This window comes from Lipotes vexillifer, unplaced genomic scaffold, assembly GCF_000442215.2.
Source record: "Lipotes vexillifer unplaced genomic scaffold, Lipotes_vexillifer_v1.1 scaffold179, whole genome shotgun sequence".
Taxonomy (NCBI): domain Eukaryota; kingdom Metazoa; phylum Chordata; class Mammalia; order Artiodactyla; family Lipotidae; genus Lipotes; species Lipotes vexillifer.
In genome coordinates this window covers 506,495-523,785 of record NW_006796798.1, presented here as the reverse complement: position 1 = coordinate 523,785, position 17,291 = coordinate 506,495, and the positions used below count along the sequence as shown (strand labels likewise).

General features: G+C 38.4%; 1 protein-coding gene across 1 annotated transcript in view; it reads left to right on the top strand.

The window, feature by feature from the left end:
* ADGRA3 (adhesion G protein-coupled receptor A3) overlaps positions 1-17,291 on the top strand; it is a 122,997-nt gene that overhangs the window by 68,085 nt on the left and 37,621 nt on the right. The window contains exons 8-10 of the mRNA XM_007468999.1: positions 2,903-3,067; positions 6,000-6,201; positions 7,129-7,284. Coding sequence (XP_007469061.1) covers positions 2,903-3,067; positions 6,000-6,201; positions 7,129-7,284 — 523 coding nt within the window. The remainder of the gene's footprint in view (positions 1-2,902; positions 3,068-5,999; positions 6,202-7,128; positions 7,285-17,291) is intronic.

Here is a 17,291-nt window from a genome sequence, read left to right as displayed (position 1 = left end):
AGCATACGGTATTTATTTTTCTCTTTCTGGCTTACTGCACTCTGACTGGCTTACTGACTCTCTGGGTCCATCCACCTCACTACAAATAACTCAGTTTCATTTCTTTTTTATGGCTGATAAATATTCTGTTGTATATATGTGCCACATCCTCTTTATCCATTCATCTGTCAATGGACACTTAGGTTGCTTCCATGTCCTGGCTATTGTAAATAGTGCTGCAGTGAACATTGTGGTACGTGACTCTTTCTGAATTATGTTTTTCTCGGGGTATATGCCCAGAAGTGGGATTGCTGGGTATGGTAGTTCTACTTTTAGTTTTTTTAAGGAACGTCCATACTGTTCTCCATGGTGGCTGTATACATTTACATTCCCACCAACAGTACAAGAGGGTTCCCTTTTCTCCACACCCTCTCCAGCATTTATTGTTTGTAGATTTTTTGATGATGACCATTCTGACTGGTGTGAGGTGATACCTCATTGTAGTTTTGATTTGCATTTCTCTAATGATTAGTGATGCTGAGCATCCTTTCATGTGTTTGTTGTCAATCTGTATCTCTTCTTTGGAGAAATGTCTGTTTAGGTCTTCTGCCCATTTTTGGATTGGGTTGTTTGTTTTTTTTGCTATTGAGCTGCATGAGCTGCTTGTAAATTTTGGAGATTAATCCTTTGTCAGTTGCTTCCTTTGCAAATATTTTCTCCCATTTTGAGGGTTGTCTTTTCGTCTTGTTTATGGTTTCCTTTGCTGTGCAAAAGCTTTTAAGTTTCATTAGGTCCCATTTGTTTGTTTTTATTTCCATTTCTCTAGGAGGTGGGTCAAAAAGGATCTTGCTGTGATTTATGTCATAGGGTGTTCTGCCTGTGTTTTCCTCAAAGAGTTTGATAGTATCTGGCCTTACATTTAGGTCTTTAATCCATTTTGAGTTTATTTTTGTGTATGGTGTTAGGTAGTGTTCTAATTTCATTGTTTTACATGTAGCTGTCCAGTTTTCCCAGCACCACTTACTGAAGAGGCTGTCTTTTTTCTCCATTGTATATTCTTCCCTCCTTTGTCAAAGATAAGTTGACCATATGTGCATGGGTTTATCTCTGGGCTTCCTTTACTGTTCCATTGATGTACATTTCTGTTTTTGTGCCAGTACCATACTGTCTTGATTACTGTAGCTTTGTAGTATAGTCTGAAGTCAGGGAGCCTCATTCCTCCAGCTTCATTTTTCTTTCTCAAGATTACTTTGGCTATTTGGGGTCTTTTTTGTTTCCATACAAACTGTAAAATTTTTTGTTCTAGTTCTGTGAAAAATACCATTGGTAGTTTGATAGGGATTGCATTGAAACTGTAAGTTGCTTTCACCCTAGGTGTGAGGCTAGGGGCATTGTGGAAGTTATCTAGTCAGTGAAGGAACCATGAACGAAGAAAATTTGGGGATCTCTGGATTAGAGAATGCTTTTTATTGCCAAAAATTTTTATACACTTCTTCCTAGTTCGATAGAGTTATGCAAAGTATAATGTTTGACGGACTTTCTGGTTATTTAAATTTAATGTCAAACTCTTCTGTGTCATTTTACCTTGAATATATTTATTTCAATGTTTTAGTTTGTTTACTAATGTAGTAAAGATAATAAATATTTTCTTTGATTCAGAATCGCAGTGCCTCAAAGTCTTTATTAGAACATTTGTTGTGTAGCCATTAATGACTTTAGGAAGCTAGAAAAATGTGTTTTAATTTCAAGGCATTATTTTGTTAAGTTAATTAAAATTATACGTGCTTTATGTCTAATGATTTATTTGTATCTACATAAAAGCAAAGTATAGTAGATCATGTCGGGGGAATAAAGTTTAATTGAAGGTTCTGACATTTGGTCTTTAATTAATAGGTTTTATATTAGAGAAATATGATTTCATCTTGAAAGTTGAATTTTCTGACAGCTGTTTAGAAATATAGCTGTTATTATAAGTTGAAGTGTACTTTTAAATGGAAAGCTACTTTTGGTAAAGCATTAATTGGTAATTTATTAAATCTTTTTAGAGACTTAACAGGTTTAACCCCTTTTCCACAAAATATTTCATCTTAAATATTAATTACATACTTCATAATATTAGTCTTCTTCATGCTTGAGTATGGATCTGAAAAGGTAGATGTAACTTGGAAACTCTCTATTAGTTTTTTTTAATTATCATTTTGTTTTTGATTTTTTTCTTTTTTTATTGAAGTATAGTTGATTTATAATGTGTTAGTTTCAGTTGTACAGCAAAGTGATTCAGTTATACGTGTATGCATGTATCTATTTCAGATTCTTCTCCCTTATAGGTTATTCCAGAATATGGAGTGAAGTTCCCTGCTGGTTACCATTTTGTATATAGGAGTGTGTGTATACTGATCCCAAACACCTAATTTATCCCTCCTCCCCGCTTTCCCCTTTGGTAACCATAAGTTTGTTTTCTATGTCTGTGGGTCTATTTCTGTTTTTATTGCTTGTATATGTAACATAAAAAAAAAAAAAGTTTACAAATGAACTTATATACAAAACAGAAATTGACTCTCCTTTAGTTTTGCTGAAGGAAGTGCCATGATGTTTCTGCCTTGGCGCTTGGTTTCTGCTCCCTGTGGTGGCCTGGCCTCCCTTTTCTTAGAGGGAGAAGTCTCAGTGCCACTCCATTCATTCTTCTGCTATAGCTTTTACCGTAGTATTTTAGGTCTCCCTTTACCTGCCTGTCTTGACTTGCTGCTGAAGTACTTAAATGGAGGGGTTATTTTTTATTATTATTATTATTTTTAATCTAGCAAGCAAGCGCTTGGCCTACAGCATACACATTCATGTTTGCTCAAAGAATGATCGAAGCACATGTTGTCTTTCTTCTTGCCTAACCATATTTTCTCTCTCTTTAAACTCTTTCTTCATACAGTGCCCTAACCATTTCTAATATTCAGGCTGGATCGACTGGAAATTGGGGCTGCCATGTCCAGTCCAAACGTGGGAACAATACAAGAACCGTCGATATTGTGGTCTTAGAAAGCTCTGCACAGTACTGTCCTCCCGAGAGGGTGGTAAACAATAAAGGGGATTTCAGGTCAGTGACATGGAGAGTGCTGGAAAGGGCTGACTGGCCCCTCATCTTTTTATTCTCAAAGGCATAGACATATGTGACCAGTCTCCTGTCCTCAGAAAGAAAATTTGAGAAATGTATGTGTATTCACATATATGTCCTTATATATCTAAGGACTACCCATAAGTGATTTCAGAATCATTTATGGAGATTAAAAGTAAAAACAGGTGCCTGAACTTTATCTGAGATCTATTGATTTATAAGTCTCTGAAAGTTGAGCCAGAAGTGTTTTTTTTTTTTTTTTGTGGTACGTGGGCCTCTCAATGTTGTGGCCTCTCCCGTTGCGGAGCACAGGCTCTGGACACGCAGGCTCAGCAGCCCTGGCTCACGGGTCCAGCCGCTCCGAGGCATGTGGGATCTTCCCGGACCAGGGCACGAGCCCGTGTCCCCTGCATCGGCAGGTGGACTCTCAACCACTGTGCCACCAGGGAAGCTCAAGAAGTGTTCATTTTTATCAGGTGGTTTTGTTGTAAAAGTTAAGAACAACTACTTTAGGAAACAGTTTGGAAATTCTACTAAAATAGTGTGCTGATAGCATTTCCTGTTTTTGTTTTTGTTTGTTTTTTCCTGGATTTTTTTAAGGGCTCTTTTTGGATGACCTTTGGAAGGTTTTGCGGTGCTAATTGACTTTTAACCATAGGCAGTTAAGTGGACATCGTAATTAGCAGAAACATAACCATTTTTCCTCCCCTTTGGTTCTTCTGGCAATTAAGCAAGAGGGACTTTGAGAAAGGAAGGCTTTGGGTGGTCTGAAAGCTGGGGAGCCACTAGTGTTGGACTCTGTCAAGATGATCAGAATGGGTTAAATACTGTGATTTGTTTGCTGTTTTTTTAGTAGAAAGTTTAGAATTTGTGAGAGCTAACAACTTTTACCTTAGACTCTCCTTAACTTTCAAAGTTGCTTTAAAACATTATCTTTAAATATGTTACTTACCTAAAGTTCTTTATGTTTAGAATTTTAGCAATGAGTCATATAGTTAATATAAATGAAGGGAAATATGTAGCTCTGTAAAGCAACATAAAGATTGTTGAATACCCAGTTTATAGCTGTCTTATGATTGGTGGTATTGCTGCCTTGTGGCTGTAAGTCTGATTTTTAAGGATAAGAAAAAAAAACCCTTTGGTGTTAATCTTTCAAGTCAAAGGTAAAGAAGCAATAACATCTTTACCTCAGCTCCTTCTCCATTGATTTTTTAAAAATTGTCTTTCGGCCCCCTCCCCCTCCCCCTTTTAAAATTCTCCTTGACATGAACGTGTGGAAATCATAATTTATTATTGCCAATGGATAAGCTTTTTATGTGGATTAACTGTTAATCTATAATATTTAAATATTTAAAGGATACTTTAAAGTGCAATATATAACATTTGTTAATTTTGTTAAATTCAACATCTTCATTAAATAGTCATAGTATGTTTTCTGCTTATGGTGGATTTTCTGTTTTTGCTCATAGTTTTGGAGTGTTTTCCATTTAAAAAAAATAGAAGTAGAGTCTAATCATTTAACTGATTTATGAATTATTTATCTTTTGACATTCCGTAAGATATTATACAGTTACAACTTCCACTGCATTAATAAGATTTAGTTTAGTCTTGCTTCATCTTTTATATAGTTTTTCATAATGCATTCTATTTTGGTATGGCTGATATTATAATTTAGCAGTTCATATGTTATGAGTCAGCTATAACTGACTCATATATATAATATATATATGACATATAACATATTATCAAATATGTTATTTTCATTCCCAGTTTTGGAGAAGTAGAGCTCAAATAACAAAGATTTCTCTCAATCCAGTTAGTGCTGATTCATACCAGCAGGTCAGTGTAGTCACTTCACTTGCACAGTGACTGTACAGTTTATCTGGGCGTCACCCAGATAAATTCGGTTGTATATGGTATTGGACGTCTCCAAGACCCACCCCCCGCCATCCCAGCCAAGTGCAGAAGTTTGCTAAAAGGACTTATGGGATTCAGCGTATAGCTGTAGTGACATCTAAGATCTAGTGATACAGTAATATACATAGCTGGATAATAAGGGAAAAAGACACAGGTGGGTTCTGGAGAGATCCACGTGTAAGGTTCTTGATTATCTCTGCCTCCCAGGAAGGTCACACGGAGCTCACTACTCCTCCAGCCTTGAAAAGACAGCAGCCTCTGTATAGTGTTTCTGCCCAGGGAAGCCCACTGGAGACACAGCACCCAAAGTTCTTGTTGGGAGCTGGTCATGTAGGCATCCTCTGCCTACCTGATACCAAAATTTCAGACCCCCAGGAAGAAAGCAGGTGCTCAGCATACACCATATTGCTTGTTCAGACAGTCTAGGTACAGTGAATCACCCTTACCAGTTAACTGTTTATGGGAACACTCCAAGCCCCGAGTTCCTAGGTGCCACCGAAGGACCAGCATTGCAAGCAGGCCTTTCTCAGGAGAGCAGTCTTGGGCCTGCTATGGTAGCTCTTTTCTACACGTATACTAACTCTCCTTCTGTGAAAGGGCAAATTCTGTTTGTATTGGATAAGATTCTGACCTTATGTAACTAATAGTTATATAAGCCAACAATACAGTAACAGTAATTAAAAAGAAACGCAGGACCATTTGGTGTACCATTTTTCTTTTCTACTGGGTAAGATACAATTTCCCTGTCTGTTTATATTTAGAATATTTTAGGAAAATATTCTGTTAGGGTAATAAAATACACTTGTCTGGTAGCTTAAAAAGGTTTAGTCCGTTTTAACTTAAAAAATTTTTTGGGGGGTCCTTATTATTAAAAGGAGTTTTGTTTCTTCTTGATTTTTCTCTGATTCTGTGTGACATGTTCTAAACCTTGATTTTCCTCTGCTGTTACTAGTGTCAGTGTAGGTTCTCTTAGGCCATTTTGTCTTCGTCTCTCTAGGTGGCCCAGAACGCTGGCAGGCATTACCGCACATCTGCAGTGTACTCGGAATACCCACAGCGGTGGGATCTATCCCGGAAACGCCCAGGATGAGAGAAAGGCCTGGCGCAGATGTGATCGAGGTGGCTTTTGGGCGGATGATGATTATTCTCGCTGCCAGTATGCAAATGATGTCACTAGAGTTCTTTATATGTTTAATCAGGTAACTGGAAAGTCTTCAGATCGGCCGAGGGTGCTAATAAAACGTGGTACTCACATCAAATACATAAGATTTTTTTTTTAATACTAGTAAAGCATAGGATTTGGTGTTTATACTTCAGTGGACTCTGTCTTTGGGATCAGACCTGTCCTTCTCAACCAGAGAAGGGCACCTCTGGCATCACTCTTCCTTTCCAGTTACGACCTGACTCTGTGCCTTTGCCTGAATACCTTCATCATCTGTATCTCCAGGCAAAATCCCAACCATCCTTCAAGTGCACCTGGGAAGCTACCCTTTAGTTCCTTTTATAAATCCTTTGTCACAAGTGATCCCTTGTTGCACTTGTACTATATGCTTTTTCTTATCTCTGCTTCTGTGTGTCTTTTTTTAAACCATAGCAGATTATAAGCGGCTGCCAGGTGCTTTCTGTGTGTTACACATTTTCTTACGTTCCTCTGCACCTGATATACCCTTTTTGTAATGGTTGGTGCTGAGTCGTGTTTAAGTCAATAAATGGGAAACATTATTGGCAGTGCATGGCAATACAGATAAGAGGCAAATAAGTGATTCATGCTCCCATGTGGCAGGAGTTCCAGGCCAGATATTGATCCTTCCTGGCTGGAATACTCGGGAAAGGTGTTACTAGGCAATTGGAATTGAGTATACATAGAATTTGGCTAGGTGGAGATGAAGAGATTGTGCAGCCCATTTATGTACTGTTATATTCCATTCCAAGTTAAAAATAATTCTTTCAGGTAAGTTTCCAATAATATTTCAGTCTTCCCAGTTTTGGAAAAGCACTTTAAGAAGGTCATAATGAGTAAATGATAAAAAATTCAAATTCATTGCCATGTTTTGAAATGCAAAGGTAAGATGTCAAAATTTTGTCCATCATTTTGCTAAGTGCTTCTTTTTGCCTTTTTAATATAGATGCCCCTCAATCTTACCAATGCTGTGGCCACAGCCCGACAATTATTGGCTTACACTGTGGAAGCAGCCAACTTTTCTGACAAGATGGATGTTATATTTGTGGCTGAAATGATAGAGAAATTTGGAAGATTCACTAAAGAGGAAAAATCAAAAGAGGTATTTTCTGGTTCAGATTTGTAGCATATAGCATATCAGCAAATGGTCATGTGATAGGGTTGAATCTGTATTTTGAAAGGCTGTTTATGTTTTCTGTATTTGAACTAAATATACCTTTTAACTTCTAAAATTGTCATTGAAAAACCTATGCTCCATTATAGTGACTTGTTGGGAAGAGTAGAGGTGAACTGTCAGTTCTTGGAAATTACCGTGATGGGGCAGAGCCAGCCTGTGAGAAAGCAACGTCCTCCATCCACATTGTAGGTCAGCCTGGCTGCTTCTCTCAGGCTGCCTGGGATTTCTCTTCTCCACACTGTCGGGTGTCCATCCTTCTTAGTGAGAGTTTTAGGCCCCCAGATCTTGTGTTAAATTGCTTAACTGCTTTTGGAATGTCCTAGAGAAGTGAAAGACTACTTTAGGAACTTAAAAAAAAAATTCCATGTGATTAAAATACACAAGTTATGAAAATTTAATAGCTTTGAAAAGGGGCCACGTTAAAACTGTGATATGCTTGTCCACATGATATCCTTTAAGGGAAAACTTCAACAACCACGGTTTTCAGAATGAATGAGCAGCAAATAATGTTTTGAATACGTTTTTAGATGCAGATTAACATATTCTTAAACTTTAAGTTTCCAGCTAGGTGAGAGCTTTATATAAACTGTTTCTCTTGTGATAAAATCACTTACATAAAAATGAATTTTAGAGGTAGAAGAAACTTAGATTAGGTCATACACTGAAGCCCAGAGAAAATTAAATGATTTACCTAAGGTTTTTCAGCTAGGTTAGTGCAGGGCTGAAAACAGAACCCAAGAACCTTGGCTGTCTAATCCAGAAGTTTCTGCTGTATAACATTTACTTTCTAGTACAGTGTTGCCCTGTCATTGTATTCCAAAAGTACTGTGGGGAAAAGACTGGACTGAACAAAGTCTAATGTATTTCTTTATGTGGGACATCTCAGATCCATTAATGTGCAAAAAGGTAATATGCCTTTTTCCTTAAATCATTTAACCAAGGGATTTTTTTTGTATAGTATCTATTAATACCTTGCATTTTGGTGGTAAGCTTTGAAACTGCAGCCCTAGTACATTAGGTACTTTACTTGATGTGATGTAGCTGTTAAAGGAAAGAAAATAGTGATATGTATGTAAATAGGATTCAGGTCAGCGGACCACTTGACGATGAGTTAGCATTTCTGTGTTGTTATCTGAACTTCAGACCACAGTTTCCTAATGAACTGTTCTCTTGCTTGATTGTGTCTTTGGGCCACAGCCTGCTTCGCATGGTAAATTTTTCTAGCCCTGGGAGGAGCCGTGTGAATTCTGCTTCTGTGGTAATACTGCTCTCCCTTGTTGATTATAATCACAGGTTAGCTGCCCACATGATTAGAAGTCATTCATGGAAGGTGGTCACTAGAGTAATTGGAATGACATTTGGAATGTGGACCTGGAGAAAGATTTTGCCATCATGTAATAGATGTTTATTCCCATGCTGCCCTGTTTTGGTGTGAGGGACTTCTGCACACCTCTCAACTCGGGAAGAGCAATGCGGTACATTCCACCATGTTTGCTGGTGTGTGGGAAAAATGGTCTGCTGCTTTAGTATGTTCTTAGGGGGAAGCATCTTGTTGAGGACTGGAAGTGGACCTGGTTCGTGAGTTATTAACCATGGGCCCTTTGTTTTTAAAATGGGGGATGATACTTGCCCTGCGTAACATGCAAAGTTTGTGTGCGCAAGTGAGAAAAATAGGTGAAACTATTTTACAGAATCATTGCAAGCTAGGATATACTTTTTATAGGGTTGGGAAATTTAACATTATTATGATCTCAGAGGCTACGAAAGAGGTCCTTAAAAAAAAAATCACAAGACTGCTTTAGTTACTTATCTACAAACTTAGTTTGAAGTAGATTGCTGTCACTTTCACTGGGTAACATAGGAGGTAAAATTTTAATCATCTTTGGAAACAAATGATGGCAACTTATTAAGTATAAATAGAAGAAACAGGAAAATTATTCAGGATTGAACAATTGAGGTATAAATGTAATATTACCTATGATGCAGTGACAGATATCTGATTCTTTGGAAACTTAGACTACAGGCCATTACTATATTAAGAGGCAATCATGAGGCTTAAGGGCTTCATTTTAGGTTAATGACCACTGCATAAAATTATGCTGAGGTATCCTTAAATGCATATAGCATAATTGGACAAACAGTTAAATTTGATTTTTCTATTATGTCCAAAAAGTTATTCTGCTGTGGATTTTGTTATAACTAAAATAACCTGTGATTGAATCTAGCCAACACAGGGTGGTACTCTATTGTCTTAGGTGGGTGCTGGAAGCTATCAAACTGCCAGATCTAAGTGATTTGTTTACTGGGGTCTTTTAAAAAGAGTTGAAGGTTGTCTGTCAGGCAGTGTCTGTTCCATATTTACGATAGTGATTTCTCTTGTGAAAACAGATGTATATCCATTTCAGAAGATGAGAAAGTCTGTGAAGATTTGAGTTGGTTACATGGTATAGTCTTCTTCCTGTGCTCTCATTTTAAATATGTGAGTGAGGCATGCACCTTAATGCTAATTTACTACATTTTTATGTACAGATTTTTAAAAATGTAAAGTTCTTTCATTTATTCATTTTAAGACATAATCACTTCAGTATTGATGGTTATGTTTCCTTTTCATTTTCGGTATTTTTAATGTTTTATTCCTTCATCTTACTTGTCAGACTTTTCTGTAAAGATTTTCAAAGAGCCAGCTTCTGGCCTTTTGATCCTTCCACCACATGGTTTCTCACATGTGTGTGTGTGTGTGTGTGTCATGATCACCTGGAAGGTTTGTTAAACACAAACTGGTCGGCCCCATGACCTGAGGTTCTGATTCAGTAGGTCTGTGAGGGAGTCTGAGAACTGGCATTTCTACAAATTCCAGGTGATACTGGGCAACAATTCTTTGGCACAGGCTTTGAGAACCAGTGTAGAATCTTCATTTTCCATCCTTATCTCGCTTTTTTAAAAAACGTTCTCTTTGCATTTAACTTTTTAAAATCTTTCCAGAAACTTTTTTTTAATTGGAAAATGCCAAAAACATAGGAGAAGGAGTGTTATTATTAATACTTTTTTAAAAATACCTTTCACAAAGCTTCAACAATTTTCAGTATTTACCAGTCTTGTTTCATCTCTTCTATCCACTCATCTCCTTTGTCTTCTATCCCTCCCACCTTCTCTCTCTCTGTCTCACTCTCTGTATCTTTCTGTCTTTTTCATTGCTGGAACATTTAATAGAAAATTTTAGATGTCACATTTCATCCATAATTTTTTTTAATTATAAGGAATTTTAAAATAGAACCATGATACTGTCATTATATCACCCAAATGAATTCTGAGTCCTTAATATCATAAAATACCTAGTCCATGTTCAATTTTCCTTGACTGTGGTTTTTTTTAAAAAAAATGTGGACCTCGTGTCTGGGAATTCATTTATATGATTTTGTAGTTGGTTATGTGGGATTTGGTAGACAATTATGTCACCAGTAAAGAACAGCTGGTTTCTCTGTTCCTATATAAAATACATCCTTCTTTTTTTCTGGTTATATAGACATTGGTGAGGACCTCCAGAACAGTGCTGATTCATGTTGGTGATGAGCGGTCTTAATGAGAATGCTCTAATGTATCATTATTAAGTGTGATATTTATGTGCTGCTGCTAAGAGCCGAGGGGCAATATCGGGGTAAGGATGGTCACTTTGAAATTAGTTCTTCGCTTGAGGTTTTACAGACCACAGAAAAAAGGTGAACTCTGCTTTCAGTCCTGTGTGAAGGTTGATTTGTGTTGACAAATTGTCAGGGAAGAGATTTTTTCACCTCCCACCTCATGCCAGGGTCAAGACAGGGAAGTTTCAAGTCTCCTTGCCATTCCCTTCCTTTCTTGAGGCTAATTTAATGCTGGTTTGCACTGACCCTGGGGGTGTCTCCTTCGGGTTATCAGCTTTACGCAGTGGTCTTCTCCTGTTAGGCCTGGGTTGGCGGGGCCTAGGCCCTGCATGGAAGTCAAAACATAGTCGGTGATCAGCTGAGTTCACCCTCAGAGCTCCTTGGATTCCTGTTGTTTTGCTGTTAGTCTCTGGTGGAGCCTTTATTTTCTCACTGACCAGTGGTGCGTTTAAAAGGTAACTTTTTTCCTTTAGCATTTTTCACTTTTATAAGAATTGTCCAGAGTACTTAGACCTTCATACTTCCAGAAAACGAGATGCACATAATGTTTCTGTAATCAGACAAAAAACAGAATCTGCTTCCATTGGGAGAACTGGAGGAATCTTGGAAGTTCAGCTTTTCCATTTGTTGTGAACGTATGGCTGAGGGTGTTGCCCATTAACTCTGCCTCTCTTGAATAGTGTTTTTCACATGTTCTAAGAATTTTTTTTAATAAAAGCAAGTTTGTCTACCTGGAGAAAATGTTCTTCTTTCTGTTAATTGTAAAATTGTCTTTATTGCTTTGACTAGAAACATAGTAAGCATCAATTTTTCCCCAGTCCCAGCAGCTCTGCCATTGACATGTAATTTTTTATTTTTTTATTGAAGTATAGTTGATTTACAATGTTGCATTCATTTGTGATTCAGTTATACACACACACACACACACACACATACACATATATAGACATTCTTTTTTATATTTCCTTTATGGTTTATCACAGAATATTGAATATAGTTCCCTGTGCTCTACAGTAGGACCTGTTGTCCATCCTTTCTATATGTAGTAGTTTGCATCTGCTAACCCCAAAATCCCAGTCCATCCCTCCCCCTCCTCCCCTCTCCCTTGGCAACCATAAATCTGTTCTCTATGTCTATGAGTCTGTTTCTGCTTCATACACAGTTCATTTGTGTCATATTTTAGTTTCCACATATAAGTGTTATGGTATTTGCATTGACGTGTATTTTTGACTTATCTGTGTCTCTCAAGTCTGTATTTCTCTTAATTCTTTTTAAATTAAAAGATAAATAATCTTTTTAGTTGTGTTAGGCTGCCTCAAATCCTTTCTGTAAAGAAATGGAGAATAAATGCAACATTTATTCCATGTGACATTATTTTCAGGCTTTTTCCCTTCTTCCCTTCCCACCCATTTCCCCGTCATCATCCTCTTTACTTCTGTACCACAGTGACGTCAGAGCTTTCACCTTTGCCACAGTCCTCATGGTCATCACAATTAGACCTCTCATTGAATATTGACTACTTAACTAAACAAGCTGAGACACGTTCAGTGGGGTCCCCAGGCCCCCCAGGATGCTGAAGCCAGTTAACAGTGACATAAATAACACTCTTAAAACTTGACTCTCATAACAGAGCAATTCCTTCATTAAAAGTAATCAGGGCAACATAACATACCTTGAGATAGCTATGATCTCAATATAATAGATTGTAATTAGGAGAAAACCATGAAGACTGCTTGAACTTAAATAATGATATCAGCCGCTCTTGTTATTATTTAGTCAGGTTTGGACTACATGTCAGTTCTGCACTTCCCATCTCCATCATGGCTGTCCCCAAACAACTGCCCAGCGTACTGCCCTGCTGATACATGTGTCTGTAATTTTTGCTTCTCTGGTTCTTAGAATTGCTGAGGGTACCCCCTGCTGATACGTGCTTGAAAACATAAATGTGGGGAGGGGCCTGGATCTCTTGACTTTTCTCAAACTTCATGAATTACTTAATGAAGGTATTTGCCTTTTTTTTTTTTTTTTTGTCCTTAATTTACTATGAAATGAGACATTCTGGGCACTTCTTATAGGGTTCTTGGTCTCATTTTACAGATGAGCAAACTGAGTCTTGGAGAGGCTAAATAATCTGCTATGGGCTTTTAACATGTACGGGACAATTGAAATCTTAACCCAGGAGTACTTAACTCCAAGGCACATAAATATTCTAGCTGCAGTGTTATTTTATGCTTCTATTACATTAACATTAAATATCATCAAGTTTATGTATTATCTTATGTGTTTCATGAACTAACATCAGAAATTCATGGAATTTACGGACGATTTTTGAACATGAATATAGAAAAGAACATGAAATATCCTGTCTCTTACAGCAGATGACATTTAACGATTTCATTGTTATTAATGTGGCATTTTCATTTCTTTATCCTTTTATCTTGGATAAAGTGTGTTCAGAGTGTTTTCATTTGATCCTCACTGTTTAGTGTGACAGGTGGAAGAGCAGGTGCATGATTCCTTCTGACCCTTTTGCGGCTGGCGTGACCTTCAGGGAATGTGGTCAAAGAGAGAAGACAGTGCTTCCTAACGCTGGTTGCAGTTATTAAACTATATCTGTGTGTCCGATTTCAGGAATACTTTGTAAATCCAGTGTAATTCTTCATGCACTGTTATCCTTTCTGTGTCCTTTTCTGGCCACTGTGACTTCCGTAACCAAGCTACAGAAGCACGTAGCATTTCATGATTACCTGCCCTAGGGAATATATTGGCAACAAATCCCTTTCCTTAGTTCTTAGCCATTTGTAATGAAATAATGAGAAAAATAGCTCGTTCTCAGCTAAGGCAACCACTCTTATTAGCTCTGTACATTCTTAGAGATATTTCTCTTCTTTACAATTATTAACACATGTTAAATTCCTTTACCGGCATTATCTAGTGACCCATAGCTGTAGTTCTTTGATCAAAACATAGTTTTTCAGAAGAGATGATGTATCCATCAGGTCTCATGTTGGATTTTCATAAAGTCCATACAAGTAAAACTTTTAAAGAAATTATGAAACTACTTGTACTTGTGCTCATTTTTTAAACACTACAGAAATATTTGAGTAGTGCCTCAGAGGAGAATTGGTATTTTCCTGTATTTTATCTTTTAAGTTTTTGCAGCCAGTGGTCATTTCTTTTCTTATAGCTATAGAGCAGGGGTCCCCAACCCCCGGGCAGCCTACCAGTACCGGTCTGAGATCTGTTAGGAACTGGGCTGCACAGCAGGAGGTGAGCAAAGCTTCATCTGCCACTCCCCATCGCTCCCCATCCCTCCGCATCCCTCCCCATCGCTCCCCGTCCCTTCGCATCCCTCCCCATCGCTCCCCGTCCCTCCGCGTCCCTCCCCATCCCTCCCCGTCCCTCCCCGTCGCTCCCCGTCCCTCCGCATCCTCCCCATAGCTCCCCATCCCTCCCCATAGCTCCCCATCCCTCCCCATCACTCCCCTCCCTCCCCATCCCTCACCATCACTCCCCATCGCTCGCATGACCGCCTGAACCACCCCCCTCCCCAGTCCGTGGAAAAATTGTCTTCCAGGAAACCAGTTCCTGGTGCCAAAAAGGTTGGGGACCACTGCAGTAGGTATATTTTACCGCATCGTCTCTTTTTTATTTATTTTCACATACAAATTTGAAATAAAAGTTAAGAATAAGAGATAAAAACAACCAAATTAGTCCAGCTACTCTGAATTCCCATTAAGAGGTGGCAGTTATTATTTCAGTTGCTGTATAAATGGCTGATTGACATATTCAGGAGTCACTACCTGTCTTCATAACTCCAGAAATAAGGGCTTCTGTTAAAATGAAATTTACCCTCATACCTGTTGTTTTTGGGAATATGTTCCAAGGTGTTGATGTTTTCAAAAATTGTGTCAAATGAACAGACTCAGGATTCTACAGAGTTTGGTCTTGTTAATGTCTTGGGTTTGGGTGAAATGCCTCTTGAGAATATGTGAGTCTATTGGAATAGCGTTTTTGAATTATATTCCATTACTATCTATCATATACTACTCTGCTTATTTCCTTTATTGCAGGTATCACAACCTTGTCACTTTTTAAAAATGTATTTACTTGCTTGTTATATATTTTCTTTACTAGGTATAAACTCCAAAACAGATCTTTTATGTTTCTTTAACTGCTGAATCTCTATTGCTTGGGACAGTGTCTAGTTCACCTTGGTCCTCAATAAATATTTAGTCAGGGAGTGAATGGATATTGTACAGCTATTGGCTTTTATACGAAGAGTTACACTAATGAGTAAGGGTATGGATATAAATAGGGTGTTGTGCTGTCCCTGCCCCCAAGATGTTTGCATTGGAATTAAAATAAGGACAGAATTGTGACACACGATGGTAAGGTCAGTATGAAGTCAGTTAACTATATTTTAATTGGATGAGGCGGTGGGGCTTCCCAGAGGAGGAAGTGGCAGTTTTGCTGGATGCATTGTTCCTCTTTATATGTATGAACATATAGACTTTAAAAATGTACCCCTCTTAACACTTCTTCTAGAGCCTGTCATCCTCAAATAGACTTACTTTGGGATTGAAATGAAAATAAAAAACAATAAAAATAACAAGAAGAGCTATGTTTTGAGTACCTGCCGTGTACCAGGCATGGTTTCAGGAGTCTTTTTTTTTTTTTTTTTTTTTTTTTTCAGCCAGTGGTCATTTCTTTTCTTATAGCTATAGAGCAGGGGTCCCCAACCCCCGGGCAGCCTACCAGTACCGGTCTGAGATCTGTTAGGAACTGGGCTGCACAGCAGGAGGTGAGCAAAGCTTCATCTGCCACTCCCCATCGCTCCCCATCCCTCCGCATCCCTCCCCATCGCTCCCCGTCCCTTCGCATCCCTCCCCATCGCTCCCCGTCCCTCCGCGTCCCTCCCCATCCCTCCCCGTCCCTCCCCGTCGCTCCCCGTCCCTCCGCATCCTCCCCATAGCTCCCCATCCCTCCCCATAGCTCCCCATCCCTCCCCATCACTCCCCTCCCTCCCCATCCCTCACCATCACTCCCCATCGCTCGCATGACCGCCTGAACCACCCCCCTCCCCAGTCCGTGGAAAAATTGTCTTCCAGGAAACCAGTTCCTGGTGCCAAAAAGGTTGGGGACCACTGCAGTAGGTATATTTTACCGCATCGTCTCTTTTTTATTTATTTTCACATACAAATTTGAAATAAAAGTTAAGAATAAGAGATAAAAACAACCAAATTAGTCCAGCTACTCTGAATTCCCATTAAGAGGTGGCAGTTATTATTTCAGTTGCTGTATAAATGGCTGATTGACATATTCAGGAGTCACTACCTGTCTTCATAACTCCAGAAATAAGGGCTTCTGTTAAAATGAAATTTACCCTCATACCTGTTGTTTTTGGGAATATGTTCCAAGGTGTTGATGTTTTCAAAAATTGTGTCAAATGAACAGACTCAGGATTCTACAGAGTTTGGTCTTGTTAATGTCTTGGGTTTGGGTGAAATGCCTCTTGAGAATATGTGAGTCTATTGGAATAGCGTTTTTGAATTATATTCCATTACTATCTATCATATACTACTCTGCTTATTTCCTTTATTGCAGGTATCACAACCTTGTCACTTTTTAAAAATGTATTTACTTGCTTGTTATATATTTTCTTTACTAGGTATAAACTCCAAAACAGATCTTTTATGTTTCTTTAACTGCTGAATCTCTATTGCTTGGGACAGTGTCTAGTTCACCTTGGTCCTCAATAAATATTTAGTCAGGGAGTGAATGGATATTGTACAGCTATTGGCTTTTATACGAAGAGTTACACTAATGAGTAAGGGTATGGATATAAATAGGGTGTTGTGCTGTCCCTGCCCCCAAGATGTTTGCATTGGAATTAAAATAAGGACAGAATTGTGACACACGATGGTAAGGTCAGTATGAAGTCAGTTAACTATATTTTAATTGGATGAGGCGGTGGGGCTTCCCAGAGGAGGAAGTGGCAGTTTTGCTGGATGCATTGTTCCTCTTTATATGTATGAACATATAGACTTTAAAAATGTACCCCTCTTAACACTTCTTCTAGAGCCTGTCATCCTCAAATAGACTTACTTTGGGATTGAAATGAAAATAAAAAACAATAAAAATAACAAGAAGAGCTATGTTTTGAGTACCTGCCGTGTACCAGGCATGGTTTCAGGAGTCTTTTTTTTTTTTTTTTTTTTTTTTTTTTGCGTTATGCGGGCCTCTCACTGTTGTGGCCTCTCCCATTTGCGGAGCACAGGCTCCGGACGCGCA